This window comes from Lottia gigantea, assembly GCF_000327385.1.
Source record: "Lottia gigantea unplaced genomic scaffold LOTGIsca_2, whole genome shotgun sequence".
NCBI classification, from domain to species: domain Eukaryota; kingdom Metazoa; phylum Mollusca; class Gastropoda; family Lottiidae; genus Lottia; species Lottia gigantea.
Genome location: NW_008708400.1, coordinates 1,936,250 through 1,963,100, shown reverse-complemented (window position 1 = coordinate 1,963,100; position 26,851 = coordinate 1,936,250). Strand labels below are relative to the sequence as shown.

At 31.5% G+C, this 26,851-nt stretch overlaps 3 protein-coding genes across 3 annotated transcripts; 2 read left to right on the top strand and 1 right to left on the bottom strand.

Moving 5' to 3' along the window:
• Positions 1-801: 801 nt before the first annotated feature.
• LOTGIDRAFT_152722 (hypothetical protein) lies at positions 802-2,892 on the top strand (the record flags this gene model as incomplete). Its single annotated transcript, XM_009053240.1, has 4 exons — positions 802-829; positions 1,055-1,131; positions 1,495-1,620; positions 2,743-2,892. 4 exons carry the CDS (start codon positions 802-804, stop codon positions 2,890-2,892), a joined length of 381 nt encoding a protein of 126 aa, XP_009051488.1.
• A 668-nt stretch (positions 2,893-3,560) lies between these two features.
• Positions 3,561-17,333, bottom strand: LOTGIDRAFT_228261 (hypothetical protein; the record flags this gene model as incomplete). Its single annotated transcript, XM_009053239.1, has 33 exons — positions 3,561-3,896; positions 4,096-4,197; positions 4,469-4,606; positions 4,875-5,016; positions 5,270-5,383; positions 5,567-5,693; positions 5,842-5,952; positions 6,191-6,251; positions 6,634-6,800; positions 7,230-7,335; positions 7,579-7,675; positions 7,855-7,949; positions 8,453-8,548; positions 8,820-8,958; positions 9,559-9,714; positions 10,038-10,194; positions 10,508-10,575; positions 10,990-11,129; positions 11,469-11,769; positions 12,304-12,469; positions 12,639-12,744; positions 12,891-12,956; positions 13,239-13,590; positions 14,048-14,145; positions 14,552-14,626; positions 14,806-14,894; positions 15,165-15,240; positions 15,436-15,550; positions 15,673-15,751; positions 16,066-16,294; positions 16,475-16,676; positions 16,794-16,905; positions 17,246-17,333. 33 exons carry the CDS (start codon positions 17,331-17,333, stop codon positions 3,816-3,818), a joined length of 4,251 nt encoding a protein of 1,416 aa, XP_009051487.1. The 3' UTR covers positions 3,561-3,815.
• A 703-nt stretch (positions 17,334-18,036) lies between these two features.
• LOTGIDRAFT_104026 (hypothetical protein) lies at positions 18,037-19,831 on the top strand (the record flags this gene model as incomplete). Its single annotated transcript, XM_009053238.1, has 3 exons — positions 18,037-18,081; positions 19,346-19,454; positions 19,719-19,831. Coding segments are annotated over 3 exons (267 nt in total), but the record flags the coding sequence as incomplete, so codon positions are not given.
• Between the last annotated feature and the right edge of the window lie 7,020 nt (positions 19,832-26,851).

Genomic DNA, 26,851 nt, shown 5'->3' with positions numbered 1-26,851 from the left:
TATTAATGAGGCAAAGAGATTTCAGGATATTCTGCAATGACTCACCAGCTACTGCAATACAGTCGATGGGCAAGCTTTTCCCTTCTTCAGTTTGAGGAACGGGAAGGACCAGAAGTATCCAAATGTTGTCTTATTTCACATTTAAAAAATTGCAAGCTCAGTGAAAGCAGTGGCTTAAACAAGGTAGGTTTCCAACCGTTTGGGGAAATTTGCACTTTTCTTTAGGGACATGAAACAGGCTATGGCAAAAACTACAATATCTCATATGACTATGTTGAAATTTCCAGTCACCCACTCCTATAAGATCTGGTGTTACTGAGTTGACCCTAGGACATCGTTTCATGCTGATACAACTTTCTGAAAACCACTTTTTTACAATTACATATGATAAAGGTTTTATAATCTTGGAGAGGAAGAAGTCCTTGACCAGTTTTGAAATAGTTTAGGAAGTAAGTTGACTATAACAAGGTGTTCATCAAATGATAAGGTATATTGCTGGAGGCTATCTAATATATGTGAACTTATTTCAAATGACATTCATGAGATGGGTGCAACAAGGATGTATACCTTTAATGGCACTACATTTCACATGTGATACAAAGGATCATCAAAGTGGAACATTGCATTACAATAAAAACAAAAGTTGTATACTGGGTGGTTCAAGTAAAATGAAAGTAAAATCATATAAGCCTGAGGGTATATGATGTATAATTCTTGACACCTAATTAACATGATTAATTAACCTCATTAACTGATTGATTTTTAAAATACCAACATATTCAAGCAAGAATAACATCTATTATGTCCATGTCTACAGTTCTAGAATTAGGTAAGTCTTTATCATATTTTGAGTTCTTGTGTTACCTTTTCTGAAGGTGATGATAATGGAAACTTCCTCTTTTCTTTGTTTGTGATGGTTCAGGTCAGAGGTGCTGACTTTGGAAAAGCATCTAGGCCTAATGGCTAGGATAGGATGAATAACTTTAAGATATACTACTCTAGGTCATGCACAGTAAAGATCTGTATCATTACACACATAGTATTTTTATTACAGCTGATATAGCTGATTCTGATAATACACTATCATCATATAAACAGATAGATCCTGATCACTGCAATACCAATAACCAAGTAAGTTAAGTTTAAGCTGTTTTAAGACACACACAATATTGCAATAGTAGTCCAGAGAACTTAAACTGACCTGTATTATTTATTAGAATTAATATGATATTAGTATGAACTTAATTCATAATCTATGATGTATGAATGATAATAATAGTCTGTAAAGTTAAATTTGTGTTACTTTCACCATTTTTCATTTATTTGTATACAAGCATGACATTGGATTGCAATTTTGAACAGTGATTCTGACATTGAATAATTTCATCGCTATATTTTTTCAAACTCAGTTTGTCAAACATTGTTTACATGATATCTCTAAAACGGAATTAGATAATTGGACCTGTTATTAATAATTATTTTTCTACATTTCAGGAATTGCCCCAATCTACAGCATCAATGTTTCAAGCTCGTCCCACTAGTCATCATAAATTAGCGACATTTTCCTGTATATTCTGTTGTTGTCCTGTAGGTATATCAGCATTTGTTTATTCATATAAGGTAAGTAACTAATTTATACATGATTGCTGATGTATTGTCTGCATATTTCAAAGATAATGAAATGACAAACAATTATGCATACTCAGAATGCCCTTGAATAACAAAGATCAGTGTTAAAGGTACAGATGCGCCATTTTTGTGGGTTGATTTGAGTGTTGAATATATGTAAATAGTCTTCAGAGGTACAAGTAAGTAAATCGCAAAATTCCTTTAAAAATTTTTCAAACAGAGAATTTTACTAACTATATCTATACATGTCCTTTCTTGATATCACAGAGTATCTTAAAATGACATCATTTTAACATTCAAACACAGATAATTCTGAACACACATGGATTTGAAGGCTAAAATTTCGACAGTGAGATGTGAACAGTACTATTGATTGGCTTATCTAAAGAATTCCCGTTTTTGAGACTGAAGTATGCACCTGTCCCTTTAAGCTATCAAAATGCGTGCTCTTGAAGGTGATATAGCTCAATTTTAACTACCCAGAAACAAAATCTGACTATCATTCTGGCTCTTAAACTGTCATATTTTCAACAGCAGTAAAGATAGCTAAAATTGAGCTTTATTATCTGGAAGACTTTGTCGATCATTAAAGATGGGTTTCCTAATTTTTTAGAGTCAAATTGGGCAAACTAATTGATTAATTGTTGTTTCTAATAAATTATCATGTATCCTTATCATATCATTATGTTCTTATTGCATATAAATAAGAGTTTTAACCAATCATAAATGTCCATGTATGTACAGTCTGGATAAACAAAAAAACTTATTGGAATTATGTTGGTAATTCTCTTCTAATTTAGCTAATTTTGAATTAATTATGCACAAGTGAGACAAACCAGTATTATTCCAAGTCATTAGAACACCTCTACTTTCTATTCATATAAGTATTAGCATTTTTATTAAAAGAATACTTGTAATACATAAGTTTAATTTGAGAAGCTTGTTCTGAACTGAGTGTGAAAAAGCAGATCACAATCATCTTGAGATTTCAGTTCTCTTTTAAATTGTAACAAGAATAAGATCATATATTAGAATATGACAGTAATATTGCAATGTAGTTCCTAGGCAATATTAATACTAAAGAAACTGTATTGCTTTTTTTCTTAACTTCAGGCCCGAAGAGCTAAAGATAATGGAGATTTTAAATTAGCAGAAAGATATAGTAAAAGTGCTAAAGAGTTAGCTATCGCTAGTATAGCTCTGGGTATATTTATGTTACTTATTGGTGGTTTAATAGCAGGCATTCTATTCTATACCATATAAATCATCTGTGGAGTATTAAGAGTGAGGAAGTTCATAGAAACTCCTATGTAAAGCACTGGCTGAGTGAAATATATTACTAGTAATCAATAGAACTCTATCAAGACATTTACAATTTCTTTAGGGAATAAATAAATAATCGGAAATTTCAACATCCATTTTTCACACCTTCAAATGTGTTTTCTATTTGACAGCTTTGTTTTAAACCTTGATTGCAATTGCCACATTTCTTGTCACAGAATGCAGCGATTGGTTGGATTGTACACTAAAGAACAGCCAATCTTAGCACTCAACAGACAGACTGTAACTAATATGGCTAATTGTTAAGAAACATTTTGTCAAGGACACTGATTGGCTCTGTTCTTTAGAGTACAATCCAATAAAATTGTTGCAATAAAGGTGACTATTGCTGTCAAGGTATAAAATGCAGTTAATATTAACTTGACATTGTAAAGATGATTTGACGGTGGACTGAACAATATGCAGAGTAATTAATCAGTAAAGATGTTTGACCAATTATTGTATTTATTTCAAATCTGAAGCCCCACATAGGTTTTCTTATATTATATATAGCATTATAGAAACCTGAAGTTTGTTATTTCTGTTTCAATATTGCTGTCTTGCCCTGTACTAAATTCAATGGAAATATCTTTCTTTTCATACCATTAAATAATATTGTATGCAAATATATTTTTATTCATTTCATGATTAATTTCAATTGTTCTGTACAAAAATATAATATGGAGTGTATTTTCAAAACAAATGTCATGTTTTTTTTTTTAGAATTGTTGTCTATTATTTAACTGCGTAATTGACACATCCGAATCTCAACAATCTTCCTCATTCTCTGATGGGTTGGAATGTTCAACCATTTTTTCAATACGATTTTTTCATGATTATGAAACAACATCCCAGTGCCTGGTCTTTCAGAATGATTCTATTTCCTTTGATAAGTTAGATATTTTACACATATAATAATCCATTCTTTCTTTTAAATCTTGATACAGCTAAAATGTAAAGGAATCAAATCTTTAAAATTAATATATTGTTGGTGCACCATCATGGCTTTTGTACGCAAAATTTATTTCACCTCCATATCATTATTCCATTGTCCAGTTGGCTTCTCCTATTGACTAAATAAGCTCAAATCTGATCCTATTTGCTGAATCATCTTATACTGACTGAATATGATCATGTAACACTCACCTTTTTATGTGTATGATTTTGTTGAGGTTGTAAAGCTACTAGAAGTTGATCTATAGAAGTATATGGTAACCAAACAATACCAGTATGAGGATGTACACAACCCTATAGTAGACATATACAAAATACTAAATATAATACTACACTGAATATACAACAACCTTTCAACCATCACATTTTACAACAACTCAATATATTTAACATTAGCAATAAATAATTCATTATACAAATCAAAATTACAGAATGAAGGTGAAAAGTTAGTGAACAAAAAGAGAAGCTGCACATGGTTAAAGTAATATTCATAAAAATAGTATAAATTTGAAAATTTTGAAGTTTTTTTTATTTAAAATTTGAGCACAATCCTGACAATAATTACCTTAATATTATATCTGTTACTAGTTGATCCACTCAATGATTCTAACATAGCTTCAACATACTCTAATACCAGATCTCCTGCATCTTCTAATAGATCATAGTTTATATACAGACGTAACAGTTCAGATGCATTGATTGACTGAAAACCAAACAAATTATACATTAATATTCAAATTTATGAAGCAATAACAATCATCTGTGTCTGTGATTGACAGATTTGTCAGAAATTTCTTTCTTTTGCATCTGTTCTATGTTCTGTGAAAAAAATCTTTCAGAAGGCTAGAAATTGGATAGACAAATGGACAAAGAAACTATTACCAAGGATATTGTTACACTAAATAAAATAGCGAATTTTAAAACCAAATGCTGAATACAAATTATTAATTATATAAAATATAAAAACTCACTCTATATGAGTTAAGGAACCAGGTTGGTAAAGAGAAACCATGAGATAAAAGTCTTTCAGCAATACACCGATGATATTTACCATTCTTACATTCATAACATTCTATATAATATTGTAATAACCACCATGCTTGATCTACACAGCTATAATATAATATTCATATTGTTAGATATTTATCTTGCACCAATTAATTAATTCTACATATTAGGAGTTGGAAGTATTTGCTCTGTATTTGGAGGTTCGATCCCCAAAAAAAGAAATAAATAGAGTTTTACGTCCTGCTTAGCCTGCTCTTTTTCGATTTCTAACTGTCAAGGGATCTTCAACGCGCACAGCCTGTAGCCCACAGTGGCTCAATATCACATAATTATTTAGCCAATAAAAAACACACCATACCTTGCCTCTCTAGTAGGAGCACCAGATACAGAATAATTTTCTTTTAACCAGTCCCAAGCTTCTGATGTTACATCTTGTTCTATATTTAGACTGGATTGAGACAGATTTACACATCTAGGAAATACATAAAGTCTTTCACTACTGATTATCATTAGTTTTTTAATATATAAAAAACATATCATTTGAGTCCAAAGGCTTTAATGAAAAAAATTATTTTGACTCACGAGTAATTTACAAAATATACAAATAAAGCATGCATATTACATTTGTAAATTGAATCAATGCTATAGCAATTACCTTAAAGCTAGATTTTCAAACACTGAATTGAGAGGCAGGTCAAATCTTCTACAAACTATGATAGCTCTATCAAAAAATCCTGAATTTACAAGATGGCCGACCATTTCTTCTGCTCTTGGCGTTGGTCCTAATTTAATAAAAAAAAAACAATAGATTCAAATATAATATTGTATAATTTGGGATATAAAATTTGGCTAATAACTGTTGATTTGGCCTAAACACAATTGCTAACAACAGAATAAATATAATTATTTTTATCAGAAATGAAAGTGTACCTGACATAAGTGTAGGATCTTCTGTTTTTCTGATTAATCTGAGTCTAGCATCAATTAACATATATTCTCTCTCAATATCTTCTACTTCTAATATTTCAACTTTCTTTTCTACTGAAAAAGAAAGCATGATTTTAGAGCGGCAGACTCAAAACTATTGTAAATGTTGGCAATATTTTTAGCAACATTAATTTATTTTTTAAGAAAAGTATTTAACATTGTGCGAGTGTGTCTTATGACCAATTAAAAAATCGGCACCACTTTGCATAGATGGCCTTGCCAGTTCAAAAATGCTTCTTAGATTTACTTCTTATGAAAATAGAAACATTAAGACTGAAATGGGATATATTACCTTTATGGTTTTTCTCTTCCCCTTCTAGATCATGTTTATTTACAGATAACATTTCACTGGTCTAAAATACAAATAAACTCATCAAAGAATTTAGGTCACTTTCATTTTTCTATAGGTTGAAATAAGTGATGAGACACAAACCCAATTGTTATATTAGAGAAACTTGATCTTTGTTAATCATTTGTAAATTTGAAAGCAAGCTCTATTAATAATAAACACTTGAAATGGTTTTGTATAAGCTTAAGTTGTTTAAAAGATTTGGAGAGATAGATTTCCCACCTATAAGTTCAATTTTTTAATTGACTAAAAATCTGTCCCGGAAATATAAAAAATATTTTTAATTCTCCACACTTTCAAAAGTATTTAGCAGTAACTCATGGTTTTGGTTATTTAAAAGTCTACATCTCTATTAAAGGCTTTTGAAACATGTGTTGTTTACTTACATCATTTTTAGAGTGAGTTACAGGTTTAACAATCCAGGCGTATTCTGGTTTACCAAGACGTAAAGCATTCAATGTGGCAAGATAACATTGAGCTTGACGTTGTAAACCTTTTAAACCTGGTACCTCTCTACCTAATCTCATACCATATTCATACATTATACAACCAGCTAAAATACAAATGTATTTTCAATTATTGATTTAACTTGATTTACTTCAATAAGTCTTAATATTTCAAAATCCATGTACAAGTTTTACATCTGTTTCATTAGAGGAAAAAAGATGGTTCCTGTTTTGCATCATATCAAATTTACTCTGCAGAAAATTACCAAACATTAATCAAATAGCATCTGGCATTCTCTGAGGAAAATTGACCTGCAAATGGCAGCCCTATTAAGTTGGTAGAAAGCACAGCCTTTATTTGGGTATATTTCATAGCATACCTGTGCAACTTAACGAGATCACACAAGAATTAGTGCAAATTATGATTTTCAGCCCCTATTGATAATGCACAATTGCACCACCTAAGTTTTCAGAATGCATGAAGCCATGTCATGCATGCAACCAATGGTGTGCACATGGATGAGAACTAGACTTACCTTTCCTATAGTTATTTCTATCAACATGGAAGGAGTAGAGTAAATTATAATAATTATGTGTAGTTAAATCAACTGATCTAGCTCGGCTTTCTAATATATTCACTACCTGTAATCAGACATCAATTAATACAATAATAAAGGAAAAGACCAGATTGCAAGTTTACAGAGAAAAGATACATTATTTGTCTTTGTCATAATATATGTTGTTTTCCTAATCATTTTATCATCTTATATGGTCACATATCAATACTTTATAGTACAAAGGCCAGATTGTATACACATAAATCTTGACATTATCCAAAAAGAAATCGAATGTTTGATTTGTGAACTAAATATGACAGAAACTTACCTCTTCATTTAAATCTATAAACGGGAAATCAACCAGTGTTTTGAGTTCCCCTCTCTCACATAGTACAATTAATAACTGGCGTAAACAATCTTTACGTCTGAAATATAAAGGATAGGGATTAGGTTAATCTAATTGTCAAGGATTATAAACACTGATAATATTAATGTGTCTGATTGTGAAAAGAGGGTTGTAGAATTTATATTTCGGTAGCTTATAGTTAAACTTGTGACTTATAATTTATGAGTTTTGAAATTATATAATAAAGGTATATCTTACCGACTGGGTTCAGGGTTGCCTATCATAGCATTATAAGCTTCTTCATTGTGATTCAATTCTAAATGATACTTAAATTTCTTGGACCATAGCGTTGGCTAATATAAAACATTACAAATTTACTTGAAGTTTCAAATTTTGTAAATGATCATAAGGCTTATCATTATTTTCATGCAATCATGATAAGACCATGGGGTCACCATTTTCTGGGCTTGATTTGGATATTGAATATGTGTAATTAGTCTTCATTGCTACTAGAACTGCACGAAAAATTGCATAATCCACTCAAATATACTTCAAACTAGAAATTCCACTTTCTATTTCTATATACGTTTTTTTTAATATGGTGTAGTATCAAGGCTGTGTGGTCATTTTAACTTTTAAACGTGGATATTTCTAGACACACATGGATTCGAAGGCTTATATTTCGACTGGGAGCTGTGAACACTATTACTGCTTAGCTTAGGGATTAAAAATTGTTTCTGAGACTAAGGTACGATTGGTCAAATGGATTGTGAATGTGTCAGGCAAAATGGGAAATTTAACTGGTTTTTAAAATAATGGTAGAATATAGTTTCTTTAAGATAATCTTCAAACTTACCACGTTGGGATCATTATCTTTGGCTACAGTGATAGCTAAATCAGCTAGATAAATAACTAGATCATATAAACCAAACTCTTCAAACTGTCGAATCACCTAGTGGATACAAAAACTATGTAACCAGAAATTCAAATACTGTATATCAACAAAATACAGGATTGAAAAATCAGGTGAAATAAATGCTAATTTATCTACTAAGTTAGATACTATTCTGGTAAAAAAATAAAAAATTATCAATGTTTAATAAGCATATTTGTTTTAACTTATTCATTATACAGTATTTCTTCTTTTTCTATGAAATTTTTAATGCCAAGTCCCTATCCAATCCATTCCATACATAAGAAAAAATTAGCTTAGTTTGAAATACCTTCAAATAATACAGTACTTCTATAGAACTATTATTTTCTTCATCACCTTCTATTTTGATAAGTTTTTGACACAGAAAATCATCATTAGCTACATCTTGACCAGCTCGTACAAAACATTCTGAAGCTTTATAGGGTTCACTGTAATATAAGATAGTAGACTTGTTTAATATATTCAATTCAACTGCAAGGTTTTATAGTTACATATTCAAGTATCTAACAAGACATTGGAAGACATAAGACCATCAACTGACCAACTCACTTCAGCATACAATTTGTATATTGACCAATTAAAATCCATTTTGGGTTATATACAAGAGTAGCAAGGGCAATCAGTAGAGATTATGACTACTACTAACTTATTGTGTTACCTCTAGAAAGTGGGAATAATCCCAGTTGAAAATAGTGATTACCATTTATTCATACTGTGTACACATCTTGGAAAATCAAATCGTATAATGTATCTATCATATTATGTAGATTAGCAGCCCAACATTGTTACATCACAATTTAGAAACTTTGGTTGCTCATGATATAGCCATGTTTACCACTGAGAAATAAAACTGACTGCATATTTCTAGTGTTTTCAATTGCTATTTCTGATTGAGAAACTTTCCACTTCTCTGATAGATAAAGAATACAGGATTAGTCCTCTAAATCACTTCCTGCTCAACAATGTTTTTCCCTTGATTTGACCCTTTTCAACTTTCCAGAGGCAGAATAATTTCTAGATGTACTTACTCAAAATGTAAATATGTTAAACCAAGTAGAAATTGTCTAGCTGAAATATTCTTACTACACCATGTATCAGTTTGACGTATATATTCTTGTAACCATAGATACTGACATGAACCAATCAAAAACTCAGGAAATACAAACTCTTCACTCATTGGCCAGCTAATATATTAGTTAAGTCAAATCAATAATCAACATATTACCAATATGAAATAAAATAAAGTTTTACATCCAACTTTTCTGTTCCTTATTGAGACTATGAAAAATTGGCAACACAGTTCAGTGTACAATAAGGAAAACTTTGTTAGGAACTACTTTTTTATTCACGCCTCTTTAAGTATCTAAGACGTGCACAGCCTGCAGTATATACTGCATTGGTTCAGCTTCACTTCTAAAATTTCATGTCCAGAGAAAAAAGAGGCTTGACATGAATGCCATATATTAACCATCTCAATCTATCTACTTGACAGTATATAAAAGGATACAGTATTCTGGCTAGTATATTTGATAATGGTAATAATAAATCAAGCCAAATAGATGAAGTTTCTACATTAACTAAATAACTTTGAGCTAATAGTGTTCTAGAGTAACTTCCACCTGTACCATTTAAAAATATCTCTAATAATGTGGAATACAGAGATCCTACAATAAAACAGAAGCCATTTAGACAAAGCAATTTAGATTGATCTTCAATATGCATAGCTCACAATTGAAAGAATGAAACAGTCATATTTTACAAGGGTAACAGCTAGTGTTGGGTAAAATAAACAAAATAATCTATTATCTTCGCTATGATTTTCAAATTTCAATTATCGATCATCACATTTCATAATCGCCTAGGTTACATTTTCTTTGTGTACCAGTATTTAGGTCAGTTATCTACTAAACTCTTCCACTAAGTTCCCCTTTTATAACTTTGGGTCAAACATACTAAGAGTTTAAAATCATAACTTACCTCTATTAGTATTGAGACGAGTAGTATCAGATATTTCTAATACAGATAACTGACGTAAATTAAACTCTCTAAAATATATCAAATTATCTGATTGTTTAAGGCCATTTTTGAGATTAATCATAAGAGTGAAAATAATGTGAAGGCTTACATAATCCTTTTCTATTTTTAACATGCCTAATAAAGAAAGTTTCATGTAAAATGTGGCAAATTTTATGACTACAGTGCACCTTTTTCACTTTCCATTGTCCAGAGATCTTTAATATGCATAGCAAGAAGCACAAGCACACATGTCGTAAATTTTTGCATAATGGCCTGTCAGGCTTGGATCACCAACAAGTAAAATTAGAATCTTGTTTTACCTCTTGCAGATCCCTGTTAAGTGCAAAATAATGAAGAAAACCTCTATTTCTATTATAAATTGTTCTAATGGAGATTGTATATAAGAAACTCATGACAACAGTATGAGATTAATATAAACTTACAATGTAGTATTTGGAGTTGGTGTAGCTACTACATGACTAAATTCATTTAATACCAGATAATTCCGTATTAAAGTAGTTAATCCAGGTAATAAATTAGTACGAATATTCATTGATGTATCAAAATCTACTCCATATAGATGCTAAAAATAAAAATAAAAATAGAATGCAATGCCTTTCCTTTTCTGTTAGATGGGATATGCTATGCAAAATTTCCGATCCATCAAAAATGAAGCTAATTGTGTGCTTAGACTCTGTCCAATTGTACTTTACTGAAAAGAATTGAGATCTAAATCTAAGAATTTGAAAGAACTAAAAATTGAGCACATGATCTTATGTCAGTTTTGATTAAAGCTCCCACCATTTTGGCAAGATGTGAGAATTTGAAAGTACTTAAAATTGAGCTCCTGATCTTATTTCAGCTTAGATTAAAAATGGCATCCCCTTGGCGAACATTAAATGGGAAATGATGAAAATCTAACCTGTTGACTTAATTTGATCAATAAATCAGCTAGTAGTATAAAATTACGACAAAATATCAGTCGGTTTGATGAAAACTGTTGTAAACATTTTAACAACACAGCTGTACCAGTCTGACTACAAAATAATCTACCACATATAGCCTGTTTTCTACCATCTATCCCAGACTCCTCCATTAAAATATGGCCATCTGTTTCTGCTTGGTTTAAATCTAACAGACGTATAAGGGTTTCCATGGCAATATTCAAGTTCTTTATTTCCTGTATTCGAAGACCTAGTAGTTGACAATTTGTAGTAGAGACACTGTAAAACAATGAAATAATCCAGATGATGAGAAAGGAAATGAAGGATGTTTATTTTAAATAATATTTTAGATTACCTACTCAAAAGTTCATGACAATATAAACAAATTTCCTACCAATCAGTAAAGATTGATGATCAATATAAAGTCATGACTGTGTTGGGTTACATCTAGCAAACGGTCATGGGTTCTAATTTCAGTTGACGTGAAAGAATGGTGAGCTTGAATAAGTCATCTTTTTTCATTATTCCAGTTGACACAGCTGTTAGTCAGTACAGATAATCAACGGAAATAACAATTTAAGGACCAGCAAGTAGAAAAAATTCCTTATAAACTAAGTTGTTATGCTTGTTAAATATGGTTGTTAGTTTTTTCTTTCAATAAATTTGCCCATCAATAAAGTATATCAATAAACTTACCCATCAGTAAAGTAAATCAATAAACTTACCCATCAGTAAAGTAAATCAATAAACACATAAGTAAAGTATAAGATATCATTAAACTTAACCATCAGTAAAATATATCAATAAACTTACCCATCAGTAAAGTATAAGATATCCACAAGATGATGAGCCAGTTCCTGTGGTGATGATAGTAATAATAATTGAGAATGAAACTGTACAGAATGTTCACTAGATATATCTTGATTTACTTTACTAATACAATCACATAATCTCTTGATATCTTGGTGTAGAGAAAAGGCTGAAAATATCCAAATGTTTCAAATTGAACAATATTGCAAATTTGTTATGTAGCAAAATTCTACTGAAGTATTCATAAAATTGACCACTTATGAAAAGGCATGTTCAAAACTCAAAAGGCTTTCAAAATATATTTTTGAAAAAACCATGACAGAAAGAAGCAGACTTACCTTCCTCTTCATTCTGTACATCAAGATCTAAATGTGGTAACTGTTGATCAGATAAATATACCACCTCTTCTAATCTATCACATGGTCGCAGAAAACTTAATGATTCCTGCAATTAAATGAGCATGTATTGGAATATTTTGATTTTCAAAGATCCCAAGTTTGACCTCTCTCAGATGAAAAAAAAACACTAATAGTCTTGAAACTTAGATTACAGCACAAGTACCTTGGCAAAGAGAATGAATATTTTCTTACCTTTTTAATGAGACCAACCAGCCCTGTAACATTATCACTAAATAAACCTTTCATTTTACAACCAACCTGCGAAAAAATAAAGATATTTATGATAGCAGATAAGTATAATTATAGTAATGCTGTTCTTTGACTGTAGCAAACTTACTTCTGTGAATTTGCCTATTATAAAAGTGACATTATAAAGTGCACGTTTTAAATCCTTGTCCACTATCTCTTCTTTGATTTTGTTACAGTTTCGCATCTGCCTTAGTAAAATATGAGCACATGTTTTCTAGCATGCAACTGAGGAATACATTCAGGCTCATATCAAATAAATTGAGGCAAAGTTAAGAATAATTCCACACTAACCTCTTTATATTGTAAACAACAGGAATAAAATTTAGACCATTGTTCAAGCTGTATTTGACAATAATCATCTTCCTGTATCTCATAGTCCATAGCACAATTACGTATTTCAGTCTCAATCGCATTAGTCACTTCTTCCTTTAAATCACTAATATTAATAGCACTGTCAGCCTGGATATGAGAGTCTACTGAACGTCTATAGACATTCAAGGCTTTTAGGATGTGTTTGACTGTAAAATGACCAGGATGAAAGATTTTTTGTAAGAAAAAGTCTCTAGGATCTATATGATGTGGTAAACAAACATCAGTTGATTCTGGTTGATCTAGTATCACATCTATCCATTGCTCTGTATCTCTGTAAAAAACAAACAGACCAATTTCAAGATCTGTAATATCAGATATAATCATAATCATTACTGCAGGAAAAAAAAATGTTCTGCCATGTGAAGCTACATCCAAATTTTCTTTCAAAAGAATAATACTGTATTACTTTAATACATCAACCCCCTTTCATCTGTCCTGATGAGGAGTGTTTATTCAAAACATGTCCTCAGCATGAGATGACCTCTAGTCAATAAGATAGAACTCAAGGGTCTTTGTACAGTAGAATAGTCTCCAAATCGTCTTAGATCCAATCTCGGTTGTCCTGAAGAGGCTTATTTATCCAAAACATGTGTTAAAGATTTGTTTCTATTATGTTAATGCATTTTGAAGGAAAACAAAATGCTATTATGTTAAACAAAATTTGAAATAATCTACTATGTGCAGTCAATAAAATATAATATCATTGATAAATAAATAATCAAACCTACCCTGATAATTGATAGACTCTACCAGTTGATTCTCCTGAAGAACTAGTCCATAATGTAAATAATGTATCACTAGTTATAGAGTAGTCTACTAAATCTTCCTGTAATAGACATTAATAACTTTTATATTTAATATCTTAACTTTCAAATCTAATTAAAGGTAAACTCTAATATTTTATGATCATGTGGTTTTCCTGCAGATTATTACACTTGTCATCCATTTTCATCAGATCAATGGCAAAGTCTGTAGAAAAAACACAAACAAAGCATCCAGATTTGCACTTTCATCATAATGGTTAAAGCTACATTTTAAGCTACTATTTCTGAATATTGTTATAAGAACTTCAGAGCATATCACTCATATGTATAATATTCATATATCTAAGGAAGAGTTGTCATATTAATGTCATGTACAGATTGAAGCTACAACAAGAATTTTATTCTGCACCAATATTAGCCACTTATTATGAATGTTTCAAAGGGAAATTCAGAATATATAATACTTACATGAGGAGCAAATACAGTAGTAAGATGTGTAAAATGGAAACGTCCATTTTCAAATGTTGGTTCAACTAATACAAACTAAAATAGAAATGAATTATCATAGAAAGCAAAAATAATATCTGCACAAAAGAATTCTGTGTCAATTGTTATTTAAGATTTAAAAAAACAAATTGCAATTACTTTTTTTAGTCTTAATATCGATACAATAAGATATGTAACCATTATTTCCACAATATACAGCAAAAATTAACACTTACACAATTTTTGTCATTAAAATTCAGATGTACACAGAGTCTCATTGAAGTTACATTGACAGAGAAAAAGCTTTTAATCTTATGACCTGAACCTGAAAAAAAAATTTACAGACGATACTTTTATTAATCTTTACAGTTCCCAGAAAACTAAACTATGGCTTTTATCTTTAAAGATAAAATTGTCCAAAACAGTCCAGAATCACAAAATCAAAACACAAAATTTCTTAATTTTTCATTTATGGCAGATATTTCTGATTGTAAAACATCAAAATTATAACCATATCATGTTGTGATCAAGATGTATACACCAAAATCTTTAATTCAACTGAGATTTGGGAGGTTTAAAGCAGAAAGCTACTTACTTCCTATTGTAATTGTTGGCTGTGATGCAGAAGGAACCCAATCTAATAAATTACGAGCTAAAACACATTCTCGAGTCTGAAAAATAAATTGTTATTAATCTAACATTAACAAAGTAATTGCCCTGGTCAATAACAGATTAATGGCACAGTAAGTGATTGCTTATGAAATTTTAGTAAGATTAAAATACAGTTCTATTTCACTAGAATAGAGCAGACTATGGCCCATGAAATGAAATTAGCTCATAAAAAAAATCTCATATCGATATCTTACCTTAGTAGACCACATTCTAAGATGATGATCATGACAAATGGTATAAATTTGAGCTTCTCCTTTTAAAGTATGTATAACCATATCATAAGGTGTTTCAGGACTGATCTGTTTTCCCCTGAAATCATAAACCTTCATTTCTGCACCTGATGGGGCTAATATGACACTTGATAAGATAGACAGTAAAAACACTAAACAATTCCAGAGATAATGGTATAGTAATTTGAAAGAAGAACGAACCTTATCATAGTTGGAACCCAACCAGACCACAGTTTTTTCATCATAGATGATTGGTACAAGTCATTCTGTGACACTGTATCTATAAATAAATAGAATTTTCACTGTTCATTGCAAATTAATAGGAATAATGGAGTAACTTACATCCTTCTTAGACACCTTCTTAAGAAAAAGGACCCTACACCTCTAGTAGCTTGTTGAATGGTAAAACATCTTTATCGTTCTTATCTGTAACATCCTTCATACTGTACTGCTGTACAAAGATAAACACAACAAACGACTTGCACAAAAAAATTCAATCCCACACATTAGTTAGTCAGCACAAGGTTAACCATGTGTTTACACTGAGAACGGGTTAATTTTTGAAAGTCAGATTATTCCAAATATGGTACCTACCTTGACTTCCAGGCTGTGGCATTCTAACCAGTATAGTGCCACCTGTATCAGCTGAGAGACAAAATAAAGCATCACCACTACTGTCTAGATAAGTGGCAGCTGTGGTTAGATGGGTTGTTATTGTGGAACTGGGATTTATCAGGAACATATTTCTAGAATCTGTTGTATTAACGTACGATACATCATAGAATATTGATGGTGTTCGTGCTTCACTCTTGTAACTTGCTTCCTGAAAAATAATTATTCACTATAAAAATATATAGATAATTGAAAATACACCTCTTTATTTTTCACCAATTTTCAATTAGTTAAATTTAAGATTCACATGAAATTAAAAGTCTTAATGGATGTATTATAAATCGTTAATTTCAAGATACCAAAGAATATAGTTAGTTCTACAAAAGCATACCTGTCTGCAGTCTGGATGAGGAAACACTAAACGGTGAACACTAGAAACTGTGGCAACCAATATAACAACATGATCATCCACCTCATGAACTGTTAACCCATCAAGTATTGGTGTAGATTGAAATCTGTATCTTATATAATTACCACATAGATTCAAATCCAGAGAGTCTTCTACTAATTCTAAGACATCATTGTAAGATCGCCTGTAATAAAAATTGGGATACACAAAAAAATAAATATAGGATTGCCAGGTCCATAATATGAGTGTGAAAGCCCCTAGTACAATATCATAAATCATTAAACTAAATCTTAGAACATACCAATAAATGTAACGATTTCTGACTGGCGAATCACTCTCTCCACTTTCTTCATAAGCGTATCCACCACAACTTTCTGACACCTTTATATCCTGTAGAGTATTTGTTGATGCCCCTATAATATTTAAAAGCTTCAGCATAAATATGCAAAACTGATGGCATTTATTCATTGAACTTTAGGTCAGACTAGTCACTACTATCAGGGGGTAAAAATAGTGCAGCATTAATGGGCTAACGTGAACTATATCTATTCATGAATACGATGTTTGTTTAAGCTTGTAATGACCGCCTATACTTAATTTATAATGGACGTTGTTGTAAAAAAGAAAATGACCCCCCCCCCTACCCTCAATCAAAGAATCTTTGCCAAGAAGAGTGATTAATTGGTCTCCAATTAAGTTTATGTACATTTTTACATTATTGACAGAAAGGGATTGCTTGGAGCAAAGACGGACCTGTATTGACACTTATTTCTTTCCATCTTGTTAGATTGGGCTTTGAAAGAGAAATTTCTTTGAAGAGACTACTTATTTTTTCCGCCATTTTCCCTCATGTGTATAGCCCTCAACCAAACCATAAATGTATTCTGAAGGTCTTTGTTGGTTTTTATAATGAATCAAACATCATCTATTTAAAGGGAAAAGATCTATATTTCTTCCGAAGGAAGATTAATATTTAAAAGCTTCATATACATGATTTTAAAACGCCAGCAGTGTTTGGGTTAGAGACTAAAAGAATTTGTTTCAAAAATGACATTTTTAAATAATATGAAACGAAGTTCGATAAGGATGATTGTGCTTTTCATAATTGTACTATAACTATTCCAATAAGCGGTATCAGCTCAAAAAATATGATTTATTTTGGAGTGGCTTCAATTTTGAAAAGAAATTCAATATATTTTCGTTTTCGATTTTCGATCACAATTTAGTATAGCCTCCCGGCCCACATTATTTCCGCTTCCGGTCGTGAAAATAGTGATAGCGTTTTATTTATTTCTAAAAGAAAGGCCCCAAATATGCCAAAGTAATTGAATTTTTCTTCTAATTTGCCCTCGATGTGAAGGCCCTATTACCTACATACCATATCTATCTCATCTAATCACAACTCATTTGTGATATAAGCTTACATGAATAAATTGCAGTGTACACTCGTTAATTGTGTTGTACCCCCCCCCCCCCCCCACCCCCCCTAAACTTCAAACTATCAAGGTGGACCGTTTGATAACTTAAGTTTTATATTTTTTAACAGATACTACTGTGACTATTGTGATACCTATCTCACACATGACTCGGTAAGTAAAGATTTCCTTAGACATTGAAATGGTTTATACAGATCTATTTAGTATTCATAATACGACACATGGTATTTGTTGTTTCCTGAACATAACTTTATCATCATCTTCACAATGTTGAAGTGTGTCTAATAACCTGATTACCATAGCCAACTAGCTGAAGCTTGTAAATGCAGCTATATTATAGATTGTACATTAGCAAACACAAACAATTATATAGTCTCCAATGGTGGTACGTGAAGTCATCTACATTTTAACTCGTCAACAGTTAACTCGCCTACAACCTTGGGTCAATTCCTCAACAAACTTAGAGACAACTCACCAACAAAACAAAGATATTATAATATTGAAATACAATGTTTTTATATGGAAATGTATGGAAGGCGGAATGTTTTTTCTATTCAATATTCTCCATTGCTATTTCTTAATTCTAAATTCTTATCTCTTAATTTGCATGCTTACTTCAACATTTGTTTTTGAAATTTGACATGTACTTAGGCACAAAAATCATAATTTGTACTGAAAATGAACATTCTTTGATAAACATTTGGTTTTTCAATTGTTGAATTAATAGAATTTGCTCAACAAATCTTGCGACACAACATGGCTGTTTGGGGACGATATGATGGAGGTATGATGTCCATTATTTCGTTGTTAAACGCGATAGTTCGCATAGCTGCCATTTGAATTCATGTGTATGTTTATGTGTATGTTTTGTTGAATGTGTAATTGTTACAAATGTTATTATATGTGAATGAATAAACAAAAAATTCTTATTTTCTCCCGTCAATAATAACTCTTTTATGATGAAGTTTGTTCTTGTATATGAATACTGTTGTTGACGAGTTGACTCACATATTATATTGTAGACGAGTTTTTGTAGATGAGTTAACCAACAATTTTTTGTTGACTGATAATCCCTCCTATTACACGCACAGCTAAATTGTTTACAGTCTGTCTATTGAGGAATATGAAAATGCTCATTTGAATAGAAAGTAGTGGTGTTCTAATGACTTTGAAAAATACAAGTTTGTCTCACATGTCCATAATCAATTCATAATTTTATTTTATTTTATGATTGGTTAAAACTGATTAAGAATACATGATAATTCATTAGAAACACCAATTATTCAAATACATGAAGTTTGTTTAATTGGCACTAAAAAGGAAACCCATCTTTAAAAGTAGTTAGTAATAACTTGACATTGTGAAGATTTTTTGTTATCAACTGGTTATTACAAAAATGTTTATTATTATTTTTCAGCCTTCAGTAAGGAAGACACATTGTAATGGAAGAAAACATAAAGAAAATGTGCGATTATTTTATCAGAAATGGCTTGAAGAACAAGTACAAAAAATTGTAGATGACACAAGTAAGTTTCTGATTTCAGGCAGTTTTTATATCATGTAAACTTATATGTGGTAATATGGCAAATAAGATTTTAGAAGTCTCTTATGTGTCAACAAAAATTTAAGAGGTAAATACCTGTCTAAAGGAAAATCTGCTCTACTCAGGACTTAGAAATATTAAGAGGTGATAATAAAACAATGTAGAACAGAAAAATTGTACCTATATTATACGTTTGTAATGTCACTAAGAATTGTTGATCTTATATTTCTCTTGATTTATCTTTCAGCTGCTGCATTCAAGGCAGGTAAAATACAACACAATAATCCATTTACACCAGGACAACCAGGACCAGGTGGTGTTATGATACCACCTCCTTCAGGATTAGGTATGGATTTTTAGATACATGTAGATGTAATGAACTTAGCCAATCTTTAATTTTATATGTCATCTATGCCCAGCCATAATGCCAATTATGTAAGCTATGGTTGTTGCAATCAACAATGGAAATGTTGGCCAAATCAATACAAATTCACAGTTGGTTGACTTAAATAATAAAGATTTTATGAATTATGCCATATCAACATTCACTTTAATTAAAATAAGCCATGTTTCATGTTTATTCATTTGGAAAGTAGTCTAATCAGATTTGAAATAGAATAGAATGTCAAGCATGTAGCTCATTTTTATACGCCCACATGAAATGGGGGGCGTATATTGTCGTCACCCATATCCGTCAGTCCGTCCGTCCACAATTGCTCGTAAGCACTCTACAAAGCACAATTCTTGACTGATTTCGACGAAACTTGGTATGGTTGTTTGTGATCACCCAAGGATGAACCCTATTGAAAATCAGACGAATCGAAAAAATATTTACTATGAGTTATTGCCCTTGTTCTTGAAACACTCATAAACACTCTAGAAGGCACAATTCTTGACGGATTTTGACGAAACTTGGCATGAGTGTTGGTTATATCCATGGATAAACCACATTGAAAAACAGAAAAATTGAAAAATATTTAGTATGAGTTATTGCCCTTGTTTTTGAAAATGTGTTCAAATTTTAGCTTGTAAGCACTCTAGGAGGGACAATTCTTGATTTTAACGAAATTTGGCTTGTGTGTTGGTTATCACCCAAGGATGAACTCTTTTGAAAATCAGAAGAATCTAAAAATAATGAGTATGAGTTATTGCCCTTATTCTTGAAAACTCATTCAATTTTTAGCTTGTAAACATTCTAGAAGGCACAATTCTTGACGGATTTTAACGAAATTTGGCTTGAGTTTGTATAATCACCCAAGGATAAAGCCTATTGAAAATCAGTAAAATCGAAAAATATTTAGTATGAGTTATTGCCCTTGATCTCGAAAACTCATTTAATTTGTAGCTCGTAAAAACTCTAGAAGGCATGATTCTTGCCGAATTTTGACAAAACTTTATAAAAAGTTTTATTATTCATTACCGCGCTGAAGATTGAATATTTGTCTTCTAGAATTTTCACGAGCTAAAGATTAAACACAGAACTAGGGCAATAACTCATACTCAATATTATTCAGTATCACCCTAAAGAGTTCAAAAGAAGTGTATGACTGAAGGTTGAATATTTCATACTGGTGATTGTTATTGTACTGCCAAATATTTCTATGCAAAATCAAAGCTGCCAGTGGGCATATGTTATCTTGCCTGGCAAGCTATCTTATGGATTTATGGATGGAAAGATTTTTAACATCAATGATATTAATATTCTGTCTGGGAATCTTTTATGCAACCACAATAAAGTACCCCTGCAACTTTTCAATATAATTAACAACTGTTAAGCCACCACCTTCATTACTTGACCAGCGCTCACATGTTTTCACTCCCATCAAATCAAAATGAGTCAATTAAGTGACCATGACTGTTCTCTTAATCATCACCATCACATGATTTCAAATACAAACTAGATTAATAGGGATTATAGTTTATTGAAATTTAGCTAATTGTAAAATTATTAATTCAATTGTTAATTAATGATATCAGTCTAAAAATATAAAATAACCATCCAAACAAAATAGTTTTGGTGTTTATTCTGACCTAATTCTCTCCTAAGAGACCACCTTCTTTAAGATTACCATTTCAGATTATTCCCTTGTGTGGTCTCTTAATACAACTTCTACTGTATTACACTTGTTCATCTCGATTTTGCTTAGAAAAAAATCTGTTATTAATTATGACTGAAATAGAATTTTACGCTTTAGTTAAACCATGACTGCATAGGATAATAGGATAAACATTCTTGAACATAATAAATAAGATACTCTAACATGTTTTATTTTCTTGTAGGTGGAAAACCAGGACCAAATCAAAATATGCCTATGGGTGGCCCAATGGGTGGTACACCAATGATGATGGGCCCTGGAGGTCCTATGGCACCACCAATGATGGGTAAGTGTTCTATAAGATGTTAGAATGAGGAAATAAGGCGTCATTCTAAATCATGTTACGTTAAATTTTTATCAATAATTCATTGTATAATGCATGTATACCTATTTCAGAGTATTCTCAGCTTCAAGATCGGAACCATTGTTATAATAACAGGAATCAAAATAAGTACCGGTACAATTTTTTAACTGCAATAAGTTTAGAAACAAAATTGTACAAGGAGACTTTGCTTTAAATTTAAAAATTGTGAACTGAAATTTTCATGTAGATAAAAAAAAATAAACTACATCATTTGAATGTTCTGGTCATAAAATTGAAATTTTTGGCATTTGCATACATTTTGTTGTCAGATTGCTTATCAGTAAGTAGCCTAGGTGGCAAAAGAAAATGTCAAAAAGGGGTTATAATTCTGCTTTAGTCTCTCTCACACTTGGATATAGGGTCAGGTAATATTCCTTTCAAGGACAACCCTTGATATCTGAGGACAAAATGGAAACTTCATTATGTGAAAAGTTGCACGAAATATTCTATGCCAAATTGATGAAGAATTACTCATGAAAATAGAACTTCAAGCATTTATAAATTCATAATATAACATAATTATTAAAAGTATTATTGATTTTTACTGTAGATGTGCTAAATCAGTATCATTGTTTATTATTCATTATATAATTTGATAAAAGATCTATTCAACTAGATTAGGTTACAGGAAATGAAAGTTATAAAGTGTAACAGATTGTGATTTTGTCATAATGATATCTTACTATATTTCATCTGTTACAGTTATTGTATATATTACATAAAAGGTTATACAAGTTCAGAACAAATTAACCAATTTGATTTACTTTTAAAAATGTTCTCAATGAACCTCAAGAATCTATTTCATTAGCCTTGGTTAGTTGATTAACTTTACTGGTGTAAGGCTAGATTTGGCATTCTGATTTCATTGATCTGATTTGACAAATTTCTAGACTAAACCAATAGGTTACTGATGAGGCTTTGTAGTGCTTTGTGTTGTATTCTGAACTAAAATGTTATGCATATACTTTGTAGGTATGCGACCACCAATGGGCCCAATGGGTTCTATGGGACCAATGGGTCCCCCTATGATGGTTGGAGGAGGGGGTGGAGGAGGTATGAGACCACCAATGGGAGGAGGAGGACCTGGACCAGGAGGACCCCCTAATAAAATGCCAAGGAAGAATTAATTTTATGCAGTGAACAATGCCTGATATTTTAAACATTTGTTCTGTAGTGTTAACAGATTTCTAATGAGTTCATATTTCCACCAGACGACTGTCAAATTCCATTTCTTGTATTATGGACGTTTTTTTTTTTTTGGCTGCATGTGCTACGTATCAAATATGTAGTTTGAGATACAAGAAAGGTGGTTATTGCAGTCAAGATATAAGACATTTGTTAAGCTTGCTTAAGCTTCATATGAAGTAAACTTGTGTTGAATAATAATTTCAGTACAAAAGACAGAATCTTTAACTCTATTAGGTAAATAAAACTGATGATTTTATTATGTGTGCAGAAATTAAAGCAGACACCAGTCACTGCCCTGAATATAATAATCCAATTTCATTGTGTATGTTCATTAACATTTTTATCCTTCATTATCATTTCAACAAAATAAATATTTCATATCAGTATTTGTCTCTTTATAGTACAAGATATATTTTAACGAATCTGTATGTGGTTTTGGGTATGCATGAAAATATGGATTCATATTGTTGCTACTCCTGTCTGTGCATCTGTCAGTCGGTCAACATTTTTTATTAGGTTGTTCAAGATAGATACTTATTTCCCGACAACTCTGGGGGTTTACTTTGACCAAAACCTAATATGTAAATGTAAAATAATGAAATTTTGATATTGAAGTTCATATATGACGATGTTTCCATGAATGTTTTTTTAGATATTGCGTGGCAAACCGATTTATCGATGTGTCACAGTTTGTTATGCAATCGATTTTTTTTCGGGAAGTAACAGTTCTATTTTGAATGGGCTGGAATCAAAAATGAATATCTTAATTAAAAATTTTGCTAAACCGGAATGACATATTGCATTATGTGTAAAATTTGGTTTGTGGCCTGTAGAGCTGATTTGTAGACCGATTTACCTTGAGTTTCTTTTTTTATGCACATTGTAACAAGATGTATCGAATGCAAGTTCTTACTTTGTTGGCAATATATATAACTTAGATAAAATGTAGATATGAAAATAAACACCTTCCTCTCCTTTTGTTTATCTCAATCAGTAGCTCAATTGAAAATAAGACCCAATTATCGACAATCTCGTAGATAAGCCAGTTGCACTAATGGGAAAAATAGTAATTCAAATGAGAATAAGCCCTCATGAGAATGAGTAAACGGATAAACAATATTATTGACACAAGGTTATTAACTTAAATTGCCAATACTCAGTATTGCAAAAATTACAATGAAGTTTTTATTGCGTTAATAATTCAATTTCCCACTTTATGAAAATTTAAGAGTTTTAATTTCTTGTTCACAAATGGTAGGCTGTTTTCAATGTCGTGAAATTATTTCTTCAACATATCCCTCGGGTGAATCTATTCCTTAATGAAAGACAGGCTAGAAGTATTAAAAGGTTTGAAATCCATGGGATAAGGATTTTTAGCCACGCTCGTAGCTGTCCACAGTTCTAGTTGCCATTGATCTAAAAAAAAAAGGACCTAGATCATCTTGATACAACCCCTTACAGAAGCGTTTGGTTTGCGGAAACCTCTGTCTGTCTATATATATATATATATATATATATATATATATATATGAGATCTAGAATGAGCGAAGTACAAAATGGAGGAATTAGAGTTGTAAATAGATTGATATCTCACAGCAATCAATACTGAAATTATTCATTTCATTGTAAAAGAGATACAATCGTCTGCATATTTTCATCACTTACAGTGGTGTAACCTATTTTCGTGGATATAAGGATTCAACACCGAATTTCGTCAAAGTTAAAAAAACGAAAAAAATTTTTTATGTCTTAGATGTTTCCTCAGATATTCTACAAAATAATTAAAATTGGTTTATTTCGATTTTCTTTATGAATCCTTCACTTTGACCCATATTTCATGAGCAACCAACTCGGTAACGGCGGCAGAATGCGTCACCTATTTTCGTGTACAATGTTTTGATCTATAAATAAGTTGAGAAAAACACGTTGTATGGATACCGGGTGGTATAATTAACTTCTCTTAGTATTTATCTTTAATATCAATTCATTATAACTAGTGACAATTCCTTCAAAGAACCATGATCTTAAAAAAAAATAGTGACTGACAAAATAAGATACGTAGCGTGATTTATTGCTAAAAGTCACTGAAATAACATAAGAATATGGTCCACTTTGTGTTCCATAGAAATTTTCTGCTGACAAGGAATCCGCTAGTTGATCACGTGACTTCATTCGTTGGACTACATTCTAGCAGACGACACTTGGAATTCCGATTACCGCTTGGGATTATAAGGAAATTCGGCCGATAAAAAATGGTGACGTTTGGTAATAACTGAAATCCGCCATTTTGTATTTGTCAAAGTATACATTAATACATTTTACCTTGCTTGAAACTACTGGATTCATTCTACTAGCTGATATTGTAGAGAAAACCCATGTTTATCAAAACAAACTAATGCGGAGGTCGCGCTTGGTCGCTCATGTAAATTATTAATCCTTTCCGGAAATCCACGAATAATAGGTTTCCACGAAATTAGGTTATTTGACTGTACAACTTATTACTGCCGTCATCTAAATATTTGCTTGACCTTCAAATTATTTTCAATTATGCTAAACAATTTTCAGGCCTCAGGCCACAAATCTTTACTTAACGAAGATTTTACTCAAATTTAAAGCAGTTATTAAAGGTGCATAACTGATTGTATCAAAGTTAAAAATGTATCGATCTGTTCCTTAAGATACAATGTTTTAGTTCTGGCATTATCACAATACTCTTCAAATTCTACCTTTTCTTAATGCGAGGGGCAATATGAATTTGAGTAAAAACATGAGAGAAGTTTAGTGGCTCTGTGGGCAGATCTGGTAAGTTTGCATGGTGTAATTGACAATGTGTACAGCTAACCCACTACTACATTCAAGTTAAAAGCCGCTTGAAGCGTGTACATCATAGACCCACACGAGCTTGAAACACCAAGCGATAACGCTTAATGGCATCAAATACTGATATGAGCGGAAAAAACGCAAGCAGAGGAGATAGGTGCAAAACAAACAAAAATTTATTGTAGTTTCAAGCGGCGTCGACAGCTCTGTTGTTTTCAACGCGTAGTGGAGTATAATCTTCACTATGTCAAGCTATTACGATCTTCCAGAAGGCCTACGCACATATGGACATAGTACAACGCTGCGTATTACTCTGTCATTATCAGGCATACACAGACGCGTTTTATATACGCGAAGTGAAAAATCTCGTATGTATGGACACAAGCCTTTTAAGCTCCATTGTCAGGGATAAGGTTAATATGGAGACTTGTCTAAAGGTACTTTAATACCTAAAAAAAGACAAGAATCAAGTTAAGACTTGACTTAGTTTAATTTGTAATTTTAATAATAATCATATTCTAAATAATAATCATTAATCATGTTCTAAATAAACAACATCTTTGTTACAGTCTTGTTTACAAGTCCCACAACAGACTTTCATTTCTTTTTGACTACACTTTCTACATTTCATCTTCGTCTTACCCTGTCGACAGTTACTATGAGATCGCTGTGCATTCCCAAATCTACAACCTACAACACAGAGATTTTGTGTAAAAAAAAACAGAACGCTAATTAAGGTGTGGGCACACGACGGTCATGGAACAAATTCTCAATTGAAGCTGACATCAGTCTCTATCAGCTATTGCCCCCAACGCAAATGCCCCCCCCCCCCTTCCCCCTTTGTCATATATATAAAGNGCTGGTTAAAGGGATTGCAAAGAGGTTTTCTAAGCTTTTTATGGTATCATCCAA